Source organism: Calonectris borealis, chromosome 2 (assembly GCF_964195595.1).
Source record: "Calonectris borealis chromosome 2, bCalBor7.hap1.2, whole genome shotgun sequence".
In the NCBI taxonomy this organism is placed as follows: Eukaryota; Metazoa; Chordata; class Aves; order Procellariiformes; family Procellariidae; genus Calonectris; species Calonectris borealis.
This window is the reverse complement of record NC_134313.1, coordinates 163,729,315-163,749,156: the sequence shown is the minus strand read 5'-3', so window position 1 is coordinate 163,749,156 and position 19,842 is coordinate 163,729,315. Positions and strand designations below refer to the sequence as shown.

General features: G+C 39.5%; 1 protein-coding gene across 8 annotated transcripts in view; it reads left to right on the top strand.

The window, feature by feature from the left end:
• GALNT11 (polypeptide N-acetylgalactosaminyltransferase 11) overlaps positions 1-19,842 on the top strand; it is a 56,692-nt gene that overhangs the window by 21,447 nt on the left and 15,403 nt on the right. For 4 of the 8 annotated variants that reach the window (XM_075144218.1, XM_075144219.1, XM_075144222.1 and 1 more), the window contains 6 exons: positions 1,720-1,886; positions 6,250-6,375; positions 8,694-8,943; positions 11,856-11,973; positions 13,834-13,986; positions 16,576-16,794. In XM_075144218.1, coding sequence (XP_075000319.1) covers positions 1,720-1,886; positions 6,250-6,375; positions 8,694-8,943; positions 11,856-11,973; positions 13,834-13,986; positions 16,576-16,794 — 1,033 coding nt within the window. Of the gene's footprint in view, positions 1-1,719; positions 1,887-6,249; positions 6,376-8,693; positions 8,944-11,855; positions 11,974-13,833; positions 13,987-16,575; positions 16,795-16,997; positions 17,047-19,842 lie in introns of those variants that run through there. The other 4 variants (XM_075144220.1, XM_075144224.1, XM_075144223.1 and 1 more) reach the window with 3 other exon arrangements.

The window sequence follows — 19,842 nt, the reverse complement described above, 5'->3', positions numbered from 1 at the left end:
CAGCTGGAGAAGGTATGTGATAGGTAAAGCCCCACAGAAACCAGGCTCCATAAAAAAAGAAAGACTGCTACTCCCTGAAAGCAAAGCTTTTCCTGATTCTTAATTCACTTTAAGAATGCTTAATGAAGAACCAGATTGGATATATACTTATTCAAACTTTTATCATATTAATCTAATTTTTGTGAGTAGTAGGATTGGCAGACAGTTGTTTTTATAGAAACAAGATTCCCAAAATAATACTTTAACTAAAAATCAATGTGGAAAAGACCTAGGAATCAAACTTTCTTTCCAACAATACTAACATTACATGTCCTATGTCTCTTTCATCTTGCTAGCTGTGTACTCAGTTACTTAAACCATGCTACAATATTTTTATTTTTTGAAGCTTCGAGATACTCAGTACTGTAACTACCAGAAGAGATGCTATAATTCTATTTGATACCTTTGAAAGATGGACATTAAATGTTCCAGTGCCCAAGTTAATGAGAGACTTTCATCCTATGTACTATTTCGCATTTGTTGTAAGCCTACAGAGGATAAGATAGAAGAATGACTGATGACAAAGGCTCTCTGTTTCTCAGTTAAAGTCCATGCTTGGTATCTGGATTGCACTGCTCTGCATACTTTCTATTAAAAAGCAGATTTTTTTTCTATAATCTGTCTGATGCATACGGGGCGAAAAAACCACCACTGTAACAACAACAAAAAAACCCAACATTGACTTGAAAAATAAGTAAACCTCCATCTGTTTTTCTAATGGTTTCTCTGGTGTGGTTAAACATAATGAATCGTACTTGCTGAAATGTCTCTCCCAAGAGCTAAGTTCATTCCAAGTCAATGAAGACTTTTCTTGTATACTTCTGGGTTTTCATTTATTGTTTCTATTTTTATTGGATTCCCTTATGCCTGGCATCTTCAAATGGCATTAATCTGTGATACTGTGCGCTATTAGAATTATGGACAAAATTTGAAAGTAAGGAGAAAGAAAGAATGATCTTCTGCTTTGAGTGGGATTCAGCTTGCAGATTAAGAAGGTTAAACTTAGATAGCTGCATGTTAGTCAGTTGTCTCTGCTTTTATTGTAACTAGCAGAGATCAGCCTATGCAGTTAAAGGAGCATGCAGAGCTCTTCAGCTGACAAAATGCACTTGTCAGCCGTAGGGTCAGCTGAACACTATCTAAACTCCACTGACAGCAGTGACTAGACTTAAGTGTCTTAATCTGCAGGCTGAATCCCAACCTTGGTTGTCCAAACAGGTATTTAGCACCACTGGAGGTATTCTGGGATATCCAACCCAGTCTCCAGCCAATGCCCAATAAAGTTGTGGGTTTTTTGTAAGCCTCGTGATATTTGCCATTCCTGAACATGTCTGAGCTACCTGAGGGTACTAGACCGTGTTTTGACAGCTGAAACAAGCCCTTAGTGTTTTCTCTTGTTTATGTCTTGAGCATCTGTGATTCTCACTCCTACCCCAATCCATCATATCCTCTGTTTTCTAACAAGTAGCAATGTTAATTGTGAGTCTGTATTATGTGGAGGGTAACTTACTATGCTGAGCCCTAGTATACATGTTTTACACCTGGGCTCTTTATGTTCAAGTTAGGGGTTCTTCCTACACATTTAATCTTTGCCTGTTATTTATCAAGTTTCACTAGTGATCTAGTCCTATGGAAATCCCACTGAAAATAAAGTGATAACTACTATATTTCTGTTTGCAGATGTAGAGAGAAGTCCTACCCTTCTGATCTGCCGTCTGCCAGTGTTGTTATCTGTTTCTACAATGAAGCACTTTCTGCCCTGCTTCGCACAGTACATAGCGTCCTGGATCGCACTCCTGCACACCTTCTTCATGAAATTATTTTGGTGGATGACAACAGTGAATTGGGTGAGAGAACCTTTCAGTAATATTTTAGTCGGTGCTCATGCTTCTTGACCTTCCTGTCTTTTCCTGTGCTTTATTGACTGGTCAAAATAAAAACGTGGAAGCCATGATGCAAAACCAATTTATACTGCAGTCCATCTCCAAAAAGTGCCAGCCAGTACAGATGCATGATGTTCTGAAAAGCCCAAGATGACATCCACTTTGACAGCTAGTGCCGTTTTACTGATGAGCTTTGTATCATACAGATGTGAACATTCAAAACCAGGTTTTGAAGCTAGTAATTAAGAGCGTATGTTTGCAGAGTGGTTGATAAAGCAGTTGTTTATAGTTTAGCTGGTTTTAACAGTAACTTGCTCGGACTGCTCCGCTGCTCAGAGCAGATTACACTGATCTTTCCGTAAACTTTGTGGGCTAATACTAACTGTGAATGCAGCTGAAAGGAATTGAATGCACATAGTCTCAGCTGCGGTCTTGCAAATAAGTTGATGTGGCACTATGGAAACAGTGTGTCAGTTCTTTTGTACTTGCTCAGCATTTCAGACTGGTGGCGTGCTGGGATCGGAGCTCAGTCTTTGCTGGGAGGACTCTGCGTGGCTCTCGCACAGCCTCTTGTGGCCACCCTAGGAGTAGCTGTCCCTGGCTCTTGGTGGAGCAGCCTCCACTCCCTCGATCTGGGAGGGGCCCTAAAGGGGTAAAACTTGCAGAATTACTTTACTGTTGTTGAAAGATTGATGCTTCGGCGTTTTTCTCTTGAATGATGGACAAGGCAAAGACAGACACGCAATTCAAACATTTTGGCACTTCAAAAGCAAAATGCCTGTTGAGGAATGCGATAGCGTACCAGTACTTGCAAGCAGAACTGTGCAAGTTCCCTGCTTGCCTCTGTACAAGTCCACAACTTTTTGCATTTTCAAAGTGACTTTTAGTTTATTTTTTTTTTAGTACCTTAGTACTATACCTTTAGTATAATTAGCTCCCTTGGCCTCATCTTTTGGTTTCTGGGTTAAGGTCTCACTTGCTCTAAGAGATTGATTAGAAAGAAATTATCTTGTTATGCAGCTAGTTTATTTCTCTGAGGTCAGATCAAATGTTAAGATACAGCAGAGAACAAAGACCAAACACTCTGTCCCTTGTTGATAAGAATGTGTAATATTTAAAAGCCTGTTTTGTTTTTTTGTGTTTTGGAAGCAATACGCACTCTTTGCTACAAAGTCTCTTGTGCAATTTGTTGTTTTAAAGTTTCGTAACCTTCATATTCAGAACTAAACTTACTTCAAAACTCAGTCTTTTGAATACGGTAATGCATTTTGTCGATTAATGCCTGTGTCCAGGCAGCAATACCATCACTTTTCTGGTCTGTTGCTAATTCGAAGGCCAAATTAGGTTCAAAACATTCAAGTAGCTACTTCTGCCTTTCTGACTTCAAATGAACATGTTTTGAAGCCGAAGATGGGAGGAGATATTGTTTATTCAGAGAATTACTGCTCTCGATGATGGTACTACTGATGTTTGCACTGCTGCTTAATTTTAACGGATGGAATTTTGCAGCTGAAGAAAAGCAAAGCTGGTTTAGTGACTGAGGAAGTGAACAAAAACTTTGGCAGTGCCATGGATCTCATGTGAGCTTGGGCAAATTGCTTAATCTCTATGCCTCTGATTTTTTTTTTTTAAATTAATTTTCCCTGCATTACATACTTCCTGAAATGGTATCTGAGATGAAATTCTGCCTATTTCTTCAGCTTTGAATATAAGAGCTCTGCTGCACGTCAGTGCTGTTGTGCAAAGCTTGGGTCTTTGCATCTAGTTTTGTCTCAGAATGCTTCTTGCACTCAATTGTCAACAGTCTTACTAGCTAAGCAGGCATTTCCATGGCTCAGCTGAGCCCACTGTTATATTTTTTTTCTCCCTTTGCTGCAAGGCAGGATTTCTTTTTCTAGTACAACATCTTTCTCCCTGATTTCGGCTTTACCTGTTACACAACAGCCTACAGGATATGTTGAAGGCTGTTACTGGAGGCGTTCTTCTACGCAGAAGAAGAGATTGAAGAACAGAAAAGGAGCAAATTGTCTGCAACTTAGTACTTTGAAATAATAACACCCTAAATTTCTCGTGTTTGGAGGAGCCTTCGTTACATAGATATGGGGCAAGATAATGGCTAAAGTAACTTTTGGAGACTGTCTACTGGCTAAAAGGGAGCAATACTCTCCTTGGAGCAAAATTTCTCAGGCAGGCTGTACTGAAGCAATTTTTTGGGTTATGTCAGAAGAAATAAGTCTTCCAGTGGACATGAAACTGACACAAAACCCCATCAACAACGAAAACCCCAAAAGGTGTCTGAGACTAAACTGCCTATCGAGAATGGTCCATGATATGCTCAGTCCCAGGCAATGGCTGGGCACAGTTTCCAGCAGAATGCTGGTTTGTCCAGGTCAAAACTGTACCCTGAGAGCATGTTAGCCATTAGGTACTACTGGCTCTTAGATTCTGCTGCTCAAGCCTGTATTGTGGGCCTGGCTTAGCTACCAATATGGACATGACCTCTTTTTTTTTTCTGTTGTTTTCAGAAGTTTGCACATGCCATTGCACATGCAAAACGATTTCCTCTTGTATTGTATGTCCTTTCATGCAGCCTTATCTGCTATAAGTGCTAAGTTTGATAACTGACCTTTTCTGCTAGCCCTTTGTTTTCTGCAGTTGTACACTGTCTTTCCCTTGCTATGATACATCAGGTGAAGAATGATTCAAGCACTAGTTTATTTTAGATTTGCAGATCCTTCTGTCCTGCTTATTTGAGTATCTCGTTTGGATAGCACCCTAGACATGACTTTATTTCATCAACTTTCTAGGAGACTTTCTCCAAAAAAATCTTTCCTATTGTCTCTGGCGTACGATGTCACATTCAAGGCCAGGGGAGAGAATTCCTGTGACCCAAATGAATCCTGTCTGCATCTCTCCAGAGACTTTTCTTTGTCCTAGAATATTCTCTAGCACCATCTTTGCTCTGTGGTACCTTCTCATTCTTGATCCACAATGCTGCCTTGCAGCGCGAAGGCTGAGATCTTAACATTTGGAGTGGCTTCTGGGAATCTCCTTTTCAGTCTTCCTGCCTGAAAGTTCTTGTACTCCCTGAAGGTTACAGCTCTGGCTTCCACATATATTCCTTTGGCATTTAATCTTGTTAACAGCAACTTTAGTGTTTGAACTGACATTCATCAGAATAATAATATTTATTCCAGCATATCCTCTGTTGAAACTCTGTCTGCCTCTCTATATCAAGGTTCTTTATGAAGTCTCACCTGGCTTTTTGTTTTTCTTCCTCATTTTATATTCCTCTTTGTTTCTCCACAAGCTTATCAACTTATGTTTTTCCATTACTTCAGTCTTCATGTGTCCGTCTTCTCTTCAGTGGTCCTGCTTTAATGTTAGAAACCACTGTCCTCGGGTGAAAAAAGTTACTCTTAAAATCGCCATTGATGTTAGTTAAGTTACAGTAGTGCCTACAGACTTCAGTGAACTTTGCTCTCTTTCAAAAGCACACGCTTGCCAGCGGTGTCTTTTGATCCTTTTGGATTTTAGAAAAGCAACCACCTGTGAGTGACTTGTAATTCTTTGTATCTGCTATTGTATCAGCTAAGCAGGTAGAGATAATGAAAGGTGTCTTCATGCTTCTTTTTAAAGGTGTCAGTGTTTGTTTTAGTGTATGGAACATAGTAATTTAAATCACTTGCCTGCATGAACAGGCTTCCGTTACTTCTGCTGCAAATGACAGTCACCATGAGAAGAATTTGGAAATGCTATTTCTTTGTACAGTGCCTTTTATTTTTAAATTTTTTTTTTTAGCAGCAGTAATTCCTTTTAGCATAGAGTCTAGTTCCTGTTAACTTGAGTCATATTGTACTAAAGGCTTTGCAAACAGAACAAAAAGATAACAATCCAGTCTGTATTCAGGAAATAAAGGCTACGTATAAAACCTGAGACAGTGGCAGTGCATAAAAAGTTAGTTGGGAAAATATAAGGAAGTACTTATTAGTGGGAATGTGCACTGTGGAAGGCCCAGTCATATGGTCTATCACCCTCTTCAGTGCAGGGTATGTTCCTGCTTTGTCCATGTGGGTTTTCACAATGCAGCAGGAAAAAGTGAAGCAGTTAACAGGAAAATGTAAGCATAAAACAAAAAAGGCCACAGGAATTGGAGGACAGTTGTAGGATGTAGGATGACTGACTGTCCTTTTGATACTCTTGGTTTGAAGCTATGCTGTATTGGGGTAGCTTTTTGATCGAGTTTTTGAGTTAAACATTTTGGGACTTTAAACAAAGCTTTCACAATTTCCATCCTGTTGTTGAACTCGTGTTTTCCTTTTCTCAGCTGACTTGAAAAAAGACTTGGGTGAATATGTTAAAACTCAGCTTCCAAAAACCACAAAATTGGTAAGAAATGAGAAGCGGGAAGGCTTGATTCGAGGAAGGATGATTGGAGCCTCTCATGCCACAGGTATGCTTTCTTGTTTCTCTTTTCCGTGCGTACTTTGACCGTACGTTAATTGGGTGACTTCTCTTTCTCTAGTGCAGCTCTTTCAGATGTTGAATGTTTGACCTGTGATTGCTTTAGTCCACTCTGGGGGCTCTGCATGTCATGCCACGTTCTAAGCTACACAACTTAGCACAGGGGAAGAAAGATTTGGGATAATGCTATCTTAGGTGAAAGACATTTTAGCAATTGTTTCAGAATATCAGTGGCTTTGAAATGAGTTAATGACATTGATCTTTGGCTGTTATATTAACCTATGCCGCAACAGCTACACAAAGTGTCTGCAGTGATAGGTGTATGATGATGATTGGAGACCTTAACTAACGTTACCTGTGTATTTAAATGTTTACATCATGCTGTTGACCATGATCTATATAAAGCTTTCTCCAATATTTCCTCATAGCTTTACTGAATTAGTCCTCACCTGGGGTTTTTCTGTTACTCATTTAATGAGGAAGAATCAAGGAGGACTTGGTACTTGCTTATGTGTAAATATAGAGTAAATGTAATAAATTAACTCTTTTTATAGTTTGTAATTAACTTCAGAAAATTTTTCCTGTGTAAGAGCGGAGAGATCTTTTTTAAAGTCACCCAAACAGTAACTTGGCAAATTTGGAGCCAAATTTAAGTGTTTCTTAAGCTTTTCTGAACCATTGATTTCTTTTTTTTTTTTTCTTCCTATGTAAGTTTACTTTTGATAAAATGAGTTCATTATTTAGAGTGCGTCAGTGAAATAGTAAAACAAAACCAGTATTTAAGAAAATTTAGTGAGGCAGTGTAGAATTTTTCCCTATTCCTGCCCTGAAAGAAGTTGTCTCAGGAACATCTCCCTCTGTGCTGGATATTGTGTTCCCAGAATATTTTCTGCATGTTTCATGTGAAAACTATTGCTCTAAAATGGCAATTTGCTTCCTTATAAGGTACACTCTAATCTGGTTTCTAATTCACCCATCTAATTGTAATGTTTCTCATATAAGCTTTTCTGTTGTTGCAGTGAGTGTTAATTGGGATAAACTATGTTTGGTGCTTTATGTACACTGTGTGCCTTTTACCATAATATGCTTCCTGGTTAAATTCTTTGGCGTCTGAGAAAGTATGTGCTACTTTCTCAAATAATTTTGAGTGGCAAATAAGGTCTCTTAATTGGTGTTTACTCATTAGCATTGTAATGGCATAATCCAGAGATAAAATTGTGCTTGCACTTTCCAAGCTATGTTAGGATTCATTTGAGTTAGTGCAATTTTCAGTCATTTTATTGCTTTTCTGAACTGCTGGAGTCTGTTTTTCTTTCTTCCTCAGTCAAATACTGTCTGTTGTTAATGGGTGACTCGTTATATTTGTATGTTTCTGTTGTTTTCTTTAAAGTTCTTTCCCATCTCTTCCATGTTATTTTAGTGTTATATAAATTTTATGTTGTGTCATAAAAATTCAGATGACTTGTTAGACCAACTGAGCCTGAAGGTCTCTCATGGATCAAACTATCCTCTGACCATGGCTGATAATCCCTGTGTAAACTGATGGGACTGAAGTGTTGCTTGGTCTAATACTGGTGGATTTGGCTATGCCCGTTTAGGGCATTCACTCTCCTTTTAAACTGGTATGAGTCCACAATGTCTCTAGAGCTAATGAAATGGGGAAATGCTCTATGTTACTTTATATTCAGGAATTGAAATGCTGTGGCCTGTGTCATGGATGAATGCAGATGAATTCATCAGAATGGCTTGGTTTAAAATCCACAGATCTTAGCTGCAACAGTAACTGGATGGATGCTGAAGTGTGATATGAAGCGAGCCCAAGGTGATTACAAGTCGGTGGACAAAACCAACTTTGTTATGGGGATAATTCATCCAGCCCCATATCTGTCATCTTCGGCTATCTCTGTAGTCTAACTCAGGCATGGGAGGTGCTTTGCATTAGGATAAATGCACCGCCTGACTCTGAGTGCTGGTCTGATGATGCTTCATTTAAAGTACAGTAGCTCTGCTGAATCTGGGTAAAACATGTGATAACTCTAAAAACCCTGCCAAAGAAATGCAAATAACGGCCCACTTGAGCAATTCATAGCTAAATGTGAATAGCCAGGATCTACCTTCTGCCTTTGACTGAAGTAGTCCCTGTGGAGTCTCTGGTTTGTCAGCGTTTCTGAGTGCAGATGGTGTTTCCCCTGTTACACAGGGTGGTGAGGATACTCCCGATACTCTGCTGCCAATATAATTGCGTATGTGTTTGTGTGTTTCATGTTACCATAGATTTTTGTGTTTTGTGTGCTTTGGCCTCTGTAGGGAAAGTGCTGGTATTCCTGGACAGTCACTGTGAGGTGAACGAGATGTGGTTACAACCTCTGCTGACTCCCATCAGAGAAGATCGCAGGACTGTGGTGTGCCCTGTGATTGACATAATCAGTGCTGACACGCTTACCTACAGCTCTTCCCCGGTTGTGCGTGGAGGGTTTAACTGGGGCCTGCACTTTAAGTGGGATCTTGTTCCTTTGTCAGAACTAGAAGGACCCGAGGGAGCCACTGCTCCAATCAAGTAAGGTTCCTCCTATGTGGTGTGAAGCTCTGTGTAACGTATGGATGATCAGAAGCACTTCTTGAGCATTTTGGAGTGTATCTGGGTGTGCAGTTTTAGAAGCAGATGCCTAACCTGTCAAATATCTGACTTGTTTATTTTACTTAGAAATAATTTTGGTTACTATTACCTATTTCAGTTTAATTTCTCGCATTTAATCATGAATTAAATATCTGTCTTAGGTCAAGAAAGCACACTTCTAGAGAATGCTTGTACAGCAGCAGCTTTTGCTAAAGACAAAAGTCTTAAGGAGCTTATGCTATTCTGTATTAAATCTGTCCAGTAATTTCACTTTAGAGCTATGCATTGATGTTTGTTCTGTCGATGTGTTTGGCTTGATGATGATTCTGATAACCACCTTTGTGCTAGTAGTAGCCTGCATATCTCACTAATACATGCTCTATAATTTCTGTGATGAAACGCTAAAGAATTGCTAGATTGGGAAAATATGTTTTTGTAGTAATAGGAAGGTGGTTTCCTAGCTAATGGGAGAGAACATCAGAGCATATGGTAATTTTCTATGTCGTCAACATTTTTTTGCTTTAGATTTCACTTATTTTTCCTGAAACAAGCAATTATTTTGTCATAAAGCTTCCTAAATGAACACACATGGATGTGAAAACTATCTTTAAAATATTACTTGTCTCTTTGCACAATGTGGCAAATGCCTAAAACTCTCAGTTGGAAGCCTGTCCGTATTGTTTTTGCGGTCTGAATTGCTTGAGAGTTGTTCTGAAACAAAAGTCTTGGTAAAGCTTAACACTAGGACTTGAAAGTTACCTTTCTTAATCTTCTAACCATTGATGGCTGTCATGCCTGTACAGAACTGGCAATATCTGGTTCCTACTGGACACATAACTGTTATAAAATGATGTCAGTAGACACCTTTTTTTAGTAGCAGACACATACGGTTCAGAAACGAGAATAGAAGCTGTCCCAGTGTGAATCCCTTCATGAGAAAGGCCAGTGCTGATAGAGCAATGGCAAGAAGCTGATTGTGCTTTTTCTAGTTGCAGGTATCCATCTCAGTACAGAATTCAGGTTTGTAAAGTGGAAGAACTTTACCTTTTTTACAAACTGACTCCTTGCAGAGAATGTGGTACTTTTATAAGATTTGCAAAGTGAATCCGAAATTGGGCAGCCTCATCTCTCTTTCATTCTCTTTTCTTGGACTGTAAATGAAGAGCATTTCAGGCTGATGCAAACAGCTCCAGAAGGTCCTCTGCTGTGGTCTGACAGCTCTGCAGTTAGTCTTTCCACGTCTACCCATCACAAGATTTGGTCTGAGAAGCCAGGAAACTTCTTAAGTTACTTAACAGTTCGACTGGCTTGTTTGGAAGGTGTCACTGTGACAGTTTCTGAAGCTAGAAGGGAAAGGACAGACTGGGAAAATCTGAATGGGGAACCAGCATAGACCATCTTAAAATCCTTATTCTGTTAAGAACTCTTCTCACAGTTAATCTGGGGCATGCCTGAAGGTTAGCTGTTGCTGTGTTCAACACTGTTGTTGCATTCCTTCAACTCACTTTTAGGAAAAACTCCCATGGAAAACGCAGAGAACTTTAAAGGGAGTCTAATCATCTAAAAAGATTACATTTTCTGAGTATGAAAGTGACTTTTCCTACTTAGAGGTCTCTGCCTGCTTTGTAAAAGAAGTTAGATTGCTATTTAACCTTTGAAAACGGCTTTCCATCAAATGGAAAGTCTTATGTTTTCTGTTTTGGAGACCTTCATAATGAAATATTTTGGTGGCAGGGATGGAAAAATTGAGAGCAATCTTTCAACTCAGGTTTTAAAGTGACAGAAATTATAGTAGAAAATTGTGTGAGAACAAGGAAGGAAATCCATACTTAGGCTTGGTTTCGTCACAGGTTTTTATTAACAAGGATGAGAAAAAGCCTGTTCCCAGCCCATTGTATGTTCCAACTATCATATCATATTTATGTAGTGGTTTTGCGCTCTTTTATTCTCTTCTAGGGCATCCACGTATTATAACTTTGTGATACAGTGGCATTTCAATGTAGACACTGTACAACAGGGATCATAAACAGATTTTTACAAAATAGAGCACCATTCTAGTAACACACAAGGCAAGGTGAAAAACTGGGAAACCCTGAAGAGAACATCTATGCAAATATAAAAACTGTAAATAACTTAGCAATAAACTGATCATTGCATCAGTGATGAAACAACACTGCTCCTGGTATTTAAATTCTATCTATGAGATAGAGTAGCATTTCTTTTAGCAGCCTCCTGGCTTGTATAATTTAAATTTGGACCTTGTTTCTTGATCTAATTTAATATGGGAAAGTAATGTATGTTCTGGATTCTACTCCTTCTGCAGTTCAGTCAAGCCTGTATAATTTGTCCCTATACGAAGGGGAAGAACCCATTATTGTGTGCAAGTGTACATGTTTGTAACTGTAGGGGAAATAGCTTCCAGTAAAGACAGATGTAGTTAAAGGCAGCTCCTAAGTTTCACTGTAGAAAACTTGATGGACTCCAAACTTGCACAGGTTTTTACTTTTTCTTTTTTTTCTTTTTCTTTTTTTTTTTTTAGTAGCGACATAGCCACTTTGTTCCTCTTCCCCTGTCCCATCCCTTTTCCTCAAGTTTACTATACAAAGAAATATGGTTTATAGGTATTGGAATAATGAAAGATCACAAATACTACTTACAGATCTGCTTTTGAAAATGTTTTGAGACTACAAGTGTGATCTGATGATTTCTAGTGTCTGCAGGATTTAAATTATATTATGTAGGTCTAAATTTAAGCTTTGAGACTAGCTGATTAAGCTAAAATTACTGGTTTTGGGTTTGTTTTTTTTTTCCTCTCTAAAAGAAAATGAACTTATTTCGATATTCCGTTTTAGGTCACCTACTATGGCTGGAGGCCTATTTGCCATGGATCGTGAGTACTTTAATGAACTTGGACAATATGATAGTGGCATGGACATCTGGGGAGGAGAAAATCTGGAAATATCTTTTCGGGTAATCTAGCTTTTATGTGTATTGGAGTATGAACCTCAGTGTCTGGCTGCTTCTCTTCCCTATGTACAATTTCTTTAGCACTGGAATAGCTATTTGCACACAGAAATTGGCACTTTTATTCCCAGGAAGGATGCCTTCAGCACACAGTAACTGCCTTTACAATAATCTTCAAGTTAAGTTTTAATGGGAAGATTAAAGAGAATTTTGAGCTCTGTAGTTAAATGTTTGAGGCTTTTTCTTTGTTTGGTGGAACATTTCATAACATCTATAGAGAAGTATAGGAAAAGAATAATCATGCAAATTTCTGAAAGTAGTTTATAAGCAATGTCTAATGAATTTCACAAGTTGTTTAAAAAGATGCATGGCTCACAGCCGTTGATAATAAGTAAGCTTATTATTTTCCTTAGACGTGTGGGGCTTTTCAGACACTTCAGCCTCCTTTTTGAGGGCCTGGAAATGTAAATATTTTATAACTAAATTAAGAGTCATATAGAGGGGTCAGCTTGCTTGGGAAAATAATGAGAAAGTCGTAATCAGGAGATTTGAAAGTGATACTTAATTGGCCTTCCTAGATTTTATCTCATCTTCCCTGTCACTCTATTGAAAGAAAAACAACTTTTTGTGCTCAATGTCATGTTTACCTCTTCACTTTTGCAAGGTGGATTCATCAACAGGTTTGACAAGAGTCTGCCTGAAAATGAGATGCTATGATGACAAATATGAAAAGGGCATTAAAAAGTGAAGTTAACATAAAACCGAACAAACCAAACTCAAAAAACCCAAAAGCAAACACACAACCCCCAAAACTTTAGAGAAATCTCTCAAATTGGGTCATTAGAGAAATCAAGATTAGAGCTCAAAAATAAAACTGACATTTCATAAATTTGAGTGAATTTAAAGGGCTTTGTACTGAATAAATAAAATCTTTCAAGTTTTCAGTACAAAATATAATTATTAGATATCTGAGTAGAAGTGCATAGAACATGAGGAAATTATTGTTCTTACTGTGTAATACACAGTTTCAATAAAAAGGGCTTTGAAAAATTGGAGTATATTTAGAGAGCTTGATAAGGTCTGGAAGCCCCCTCTCCCTGGGGGAGAGTTGTAAAGAATTTTAGTCTTTATCTAATCCAGGAGGAGTTTTAAAAGTGACTTGATTATAAACTTCTAATGTGAGAAGATTTTTCTGAGATCGGAGAACACATTAGTCCAACAAAGGGCCAATGATGATAATTTGCTGGGAGCTGAAGTTTAAAAAGAAATTTAAAAAAATAAATGGAAGCAGAGTGTAAATGAAATCTAGATCTGGGGTGCAATGGAGCTGGATTAAGGCACCTAAATGTAGTATGTGAACGTGAACAGTATTTCTGAGTTCCCATATACTTAACAGAAATAAAGAGCTGTGTAAAATAGGTGCTTATACTTAGTTGAAAAGCTCTCCAGGCTCCCTTGATGATGTTGACTGATCTTCATTATCTGTCATGGACGTGTGGACATGTAATTCTCATGTAGGCAAATAAATTTAGATATCTTAATCTGTAGGTTGAATCCCAGCCCATATATTTCAGTGTTTTCTAATCGGTCATTAGCGCATAAAATTTTAGAAAATTTACTATTTGTTTCATGAAAGCCATGACATGTTATGTGCAAAGTGTGATGATATAACAAAAATAGTCTTTTCTAACCTGAAGTTTTATTAATTTCACTTGTCAGAAAGCATGACATGTAGGACAACATTGCTGACACCTAATCGCGTCATCATGTATAGACCTACATAAGTATCCCTTGAAGAAGGGGAGGGAGGTAGTGAACCTTGTCTGTATACGTACAATGAGGTGTGTTCTGGTTTTGTATGGACAGATCTGGATGTGTGGTGGTAGACTTCTGATCATCCCCTGCTCCAGGGTGGGACACATTTTCCGTAAAAGGCGTCCCTATGGCTCACCAGGGGGACAGGACACTATGGCCCATAACTCACTGAGGCTGGCACATGTGTGGATGGATGAATATAAGGTAAGAGTCAATTCTAGGTCATGAAATAATGTTATTAACTGGCTTGTCTGTCAAAGGACTGTATCACAAGGGGGTCTGTTAGCATCTGTAATGGGGTCTTCCTTCTGTAGTCTGATTTCCTAATGTTAATTTTGATATGAATTCCTGAATTCTGTAGGATTGTCGTTTGGCTTTGCTCAAGTCTACTCCCTGTTGCTTCTGTTGCCTGCAGGACATTCAGTTTTATGCCTTTTTAATGAAGTAAAAAATGATGAATTAGTTCTTGTAAGCTCTGCATTGCTTTGTGTCTGAATCAGTATAACATGGCAGCCATATACTACTGCTATATGCCTTCAGGTAGTTTCCATGTTGGTGAGACAGGGACTTGGTTGGTTGGTTGTTTGCTTTCTGTTTTAATTAGCAGTCTGATTCTTAGTGTGTCTTGCCCTGGAAGATCAATGAGGATTGACTTCTGTATTCAAGGGCAAGTGTATTCCTTTCTTGTCTTCAGATCTTGGTACTGATGGTTTTAAATGTAGATCAGGTTTTTGTGAAGCCCTGATCTCTGTGGTGTGTGAGGACACTTTGCCTTGCGAGACCATAGGATTTGCTCTGTGGCCAGCTCTTGCAGTCCCTACAATTTCTATACAAGACATATTTTATTAACTCTATATTCTGTAGATATTTTTGTTTCAAACCCCATCCTTTATCTTGATGTTCAGTCAGTTTGAGGAACCTATTAGGGGTCATTAATTTTTTATCTCCATTCTCCATCTCCATAACGCATTGGTAGATTTGATCTATCAACTTAGCCTTTTATTGGTGTCTGGGCACAGCTGTTTTGTGATTAATGATGGCTTTCTCTGAAGTTTGGAATTGATTCTTTGTTATAATTTCCAGCTAATACTGCTGTGTCCAACAAGGACTTAAACTGCTGATTCTAGCAGTCTCTTATCACAGACTTGTCCTGAACTTTTCCAGCTGTTTCTAATCTAATTCTCTGATAGTTGCCAGACACTGTCATTATGACAGATTTATGTATGCAAGGCAAGCCTGGAAATATTTTTGGTTTTATAAGTGTAATGCAAATATTTAGGGCCAGTATCATTTACTGAAGTGATTGTATGATGAATAGTACAAAGATAAGACTTAAAGGACCTGTTTTGCAGCAAAGAGCAAATATCAGTATTTAATAAATAAAAATGCATAACAGAAGGGAAACAGCAAAATTTTCATAACTGTCAAAAGCAAAATGTAAAAGAAGTAAGTTTATGTATACAATGGAAATAAATATTGCAGAAAAGGTAGGATACTAAAATTTGAACTTTAACCAGGAAAGAGGCAATTGGAATAGCAGAGCTACTCTTTTGCAGCAGACCAATTTCTGATAGTGATGTCCGGTCTATCTCTAAACTTCCTCAGAGTTGTCCAACAGTCCAATGTGCTTAATGCTTCCCCTGCTATTAAAATAGCAGTGATACATGAAGTGCATCCAAATGTTCAAAGATCTTGATAAAGACAGATGTGTAATTTGTCTTGAGATGACGCTGTCTGTCAACTGAATATCAGAGACAGCAGTAGGTAATTGAAAACTGTCAGAACCACATTATGGTAAGTAAATTCCAGATGTCTACTAGAGATTAATCCAACAAAATACCATAGCTCAGTGCCCTGAAAACTGATTTCTAAGTAATATCTAGTAAACTAGTTAATGTGCAAATACAATGCCTTTTCTATGAGTGCTGTAAATCTAGCTGGAATTAAAGACTCTGCAAGGGGATTTTTCTTCTAGTTTTGGTAATAGTATTCATGCCACATTGTACATTCATGAATTCCTGTTTGTCCCCATTGTCTCTGCATTAGAGTTGAACAGCACATAAGATTGAGCTTGAATCTTAATCTGTCCTTGCCTAACCAGGTACAATTCCGAGTATAATCATAAATTAGAACATGAAAAAATAACATTGCAGGAGCCTTGCTGGAGATGATGCAGATGAATGGAAAAAACTGGGCTTCACAGAAAGCCCAGGTGACGGTTCTGATTTTTCATGTGAATAAATGCATGATCCCACTGAACTTCACAAGAAAGTCCTATTTACAGGTCTACTCTGAAGTGGAATTTTTTTTGTACTGTAAAGTTGGAACGCTGGAAGTTGTGGAAGAGAAAATACACTTGAACACCAGAACAATGAAAACAATCAATTGGACATTCAAACTAATTTGAAGAAACCTTGGCCAGATGAGGATGATGATGATATACACATCTGTTTCTGACCTAATGACTCTAGGATGCCTTTATTGCCAATAGAGTGTAGGGCTGATTTGTTTCCTCCTCAAGCTGGCATTTAAAAAAGATCAGCAGATTCATGCCCGAGAAGTGTCTTCATCAGAAAAAGTAGTCTAGAAAGATTAGCTCAGAGTTAGGCAAGATAAATCTCGCCTTCTGTGGCAATCTAAACACTGGAATTTCCTAATGCCAGTTTCAAACTTAATGGTTGAAAGCACTAGCAAAATGAAATGAAACTTTGGGAGTTCTGCAAACAGGAAAAAGTTGGAAAACAATAATCTGAAATTCTCCCCTTGCCCCCAACCTGTTTCTCTTAAATACAGGAGCAGTATTTTGCTTTGAGACCTGAGCTAAGGATGAGAAACTATGGAAATATTACCGACCGTGTAGAACTGAGAAAAAGATTGAACTGCAAGTCATTTAAGTGGTATTTAGATAATATCTATCCTGAGATGCAAATATCTGGGCCCAATGCCAAAGCTCCGCAGCCAGTTTTTATTAATAGAGCACAGAAACGACCGAAAATAATCCAGCGTGGAAGGGTAAGATAAACTTTCTTAAAAATATAGAATTCTGTTTTTTTAATTATTTTGAGATTCTTTCTGAAAGATTTGCTCAAATACAAGAAAAATAGTCTGTTTCCATAGAGCATAGACTTTTGGTTTTGCAACAAGCTGTCTTGAAAATAACAGAATTTGTGTCTTTAGACAAAGGCAAATCAGTTTCACTCTGATCTATATTTCAGGTTATCTTCAGACTAGATGCTATTCAATGAGGTTTCTTACCTCAAAGCTCTGAGTTACGAAGTTTTGATGTCTTTAGAATGCGCTTTCATGGCTCTTGGTTCTGAAGATGGATTTGGATAGAGAGAAATTTGGCCTCAAATATTCATGCTCTGTTGGTTTATGATAAGAGTACAATATAATGAGTTTGGAAACTAATTGCTTTTACTGGATAATTTTCTGCAAAGATGAACATTTGCATCCGAGACTGATGATAGCTTTTCTAGTCTTGACTGTTAGATAATGAACAAAATTGAGGTTTGCTCCTTTTTTTCTTCAAAGTAGAAGCGAAGAGATATATTTTCACGTGTATTCATGAAAGGAAATCATGATTAAATTCATGCCTTAGCTCTGACACCTATGTTTATGAGTGTATGTATACATTTCCAGTACCAAATTTCATAGAATCATAGAATAGTTTGGGTTGGAAGGGACCTTTAAAGGTCATCTAGTCCAACCCCCTTGCTGTGGGCAGGGACATGTTCAACTAGATCAGGTTGCTCAGAGCCCCGTCCAACCTGACCTTGAATGTTTCCAGGGATGGGGCATCCACCACCTCTCTGGGCAACCTGTGCCACTGTTTCACCACCCTCGTTGTAAACAATTCCTTCCTTGTATCTAGTCTAAATCTACCCTCTTTTAGTTTAAAACCATTCCCCCTTGTCCTGTCACAACAGGCCCTGCTAAAAAGTTTGTCCCCATATTTCTTATAAGCCCGCTTTAAGTACTGAAAGGCTGCAATAAGGTCTCCCCGAAGCCTTCTCTTCTCCAGGCTGAACAACCCCAACTCTCTTAGCCTGTCTTCATAGGAGAGGCGTTCCACCTCCCTGATCATTTTTGTGGCCCTCCTTTGAACCAACTCCAACAGGTCCATGTCTTTCTTGTGCTGAGGGCTCCAGAGCTGGACGCAGTACTGCAGGTGGGGTCTCACCAGAGCAGAGCAGAGGGACAGAATCACCTCCCTTGACCTGCTGGCCACGCTACTTTTGGTGCAGCCCAGGATATGGTTGGCCTTCTGGGCTGTGAATGCACATTGCCGGCTCATGTCCAGCTTTTCATCCACCAGTACCCCCAGGTCCTTCTCGGCAGGGCTGCTCTCAATCCCTTCGTCCCCCAGCCTGGATTGATACTGGGGGTTGCCCCGACCCAGGTGCAGGACCTTGCACTTGGCCTTGTTGAACCTCATGAGGTTCACATGGGCCCACTTCTTGAGCTTGGCCAGGTTCCTCTGGATGGCATCCTGTCCCTCAGGCATGTCGACCGTACCACTCATCTTGGTGTCATCTGCAAACTTGCTGAGGGTGCATTCCATCCCACGGTCTATGTCATTGATGAAGATATTAAACAGTACCAGTCCCAATACAGACCCTGAGGGACACCACTCGTCACCGACCTCCATCTGGACATTGAGCCGTTGACCACTATCCTCTGGATGCAACCATCCAACCAATTCCTCACCCACCAGACAGTTCACCCATCAAACCCATACCTCTCCAGTTTAGAGGGAAGGATGTTCTGGGGGACCGTGTCAGATGCCTTACAGAGGTCCACATAGACGACATCAGTAGCCCTTCCCATGTCCACTGATGTAGTCACTCCCTCATAGAAGGCCACTAGGTTGTCAGGCAGGACTTGCCCTTGGTGAAGGCATGCTGACTGTCTCGAATCACCTCCCTGTCCTCTGTGTGCCTTAGCATAGCTTCCAGGAGGATCTGTTCCATGATCTTCCCAGGCACAGAGGGGAGACTGACTGGCCTGTAGTTCCCTGGGTCTTCCTTTTTTCCCCTTTTAAAAATGGGAGTTATGTTTCCCCTTTTCCAGTCAGTGGGAACTTCACTGGACTGCCACGACTTCTCAAATACGATGGATAGTGGCTTTAGCAACTTCATCCGCCAGTTCCCTCAGGACCCGCAGATGGATCTCATCGGGTCCCATGGACTTGTGCACCTTCAGGTTCCTTAGATGGTCTCGAACCTGATCTTCTTCCACGGTGGACAGTTCTTCATTCTCCCAGGCCCTGCCTTTGCCTTCTGCAGCTTGGGCGATGAGGCTCGAGCACTTGCCGGTGAAGACTGAGGCAAAAAAGTCATTGAGTACCTCCACCTTCTCTGTATCCTGGGTAACCAGGTCTCCTGTTTCCCTCTGGAGAGGGCCCACGTTTTCCCTAGTCTTCCTTTTATCCCTGATGTACCTATAGAAGCTTTTCTTGTTGCCTTTGATGTCCCTGGCCAGATTTAATTCTGCCAGGGCTTTAGCTTTCCTAACCTGATCCCTGGCGGCTCGGACAATTTCTCTGTATTCCTCCCAGGCTACCTGTCCTTGCTTCCACCCTCTGTAGGCTTCCTTTTTGTGTTTGAGTGTGTCCAGGAGCTCCTTGTTTAAACTTGTCTGATGCGTGCTTTTTATGCTTCCCCAAAATAATGGATAACTTCAAACACGAGACAACTTTCTTAAGGTCTTCTCTTTCACAGAGAATTAATTAATTCACAGAGAATTTCACTCTTTTAATAAACTATTTCATGTGCACATGGATTATGGTTAGCAGATTCCCTTCTAGTTTAATAATTGGAAGCATTAAGTAGGGATGTAGCCCTCTCCACAAGGTAGCACAGTCTGCAGTAGCTGTTGACAGCTGCTGGTCCTGCAAGTAGATTCAGGCTGAAGGACCTGAGTTCACGCAGAACCTATTGACATCATCAGATTTTTGCTTGGAAGCAGCTATCTGGGAATCCACAATTTGCGCAGTATTTTTATAATTGTATCCCAGCCAAGCTGTAAAGTTGTTTATTAGGGCAAACATGTAGTTTC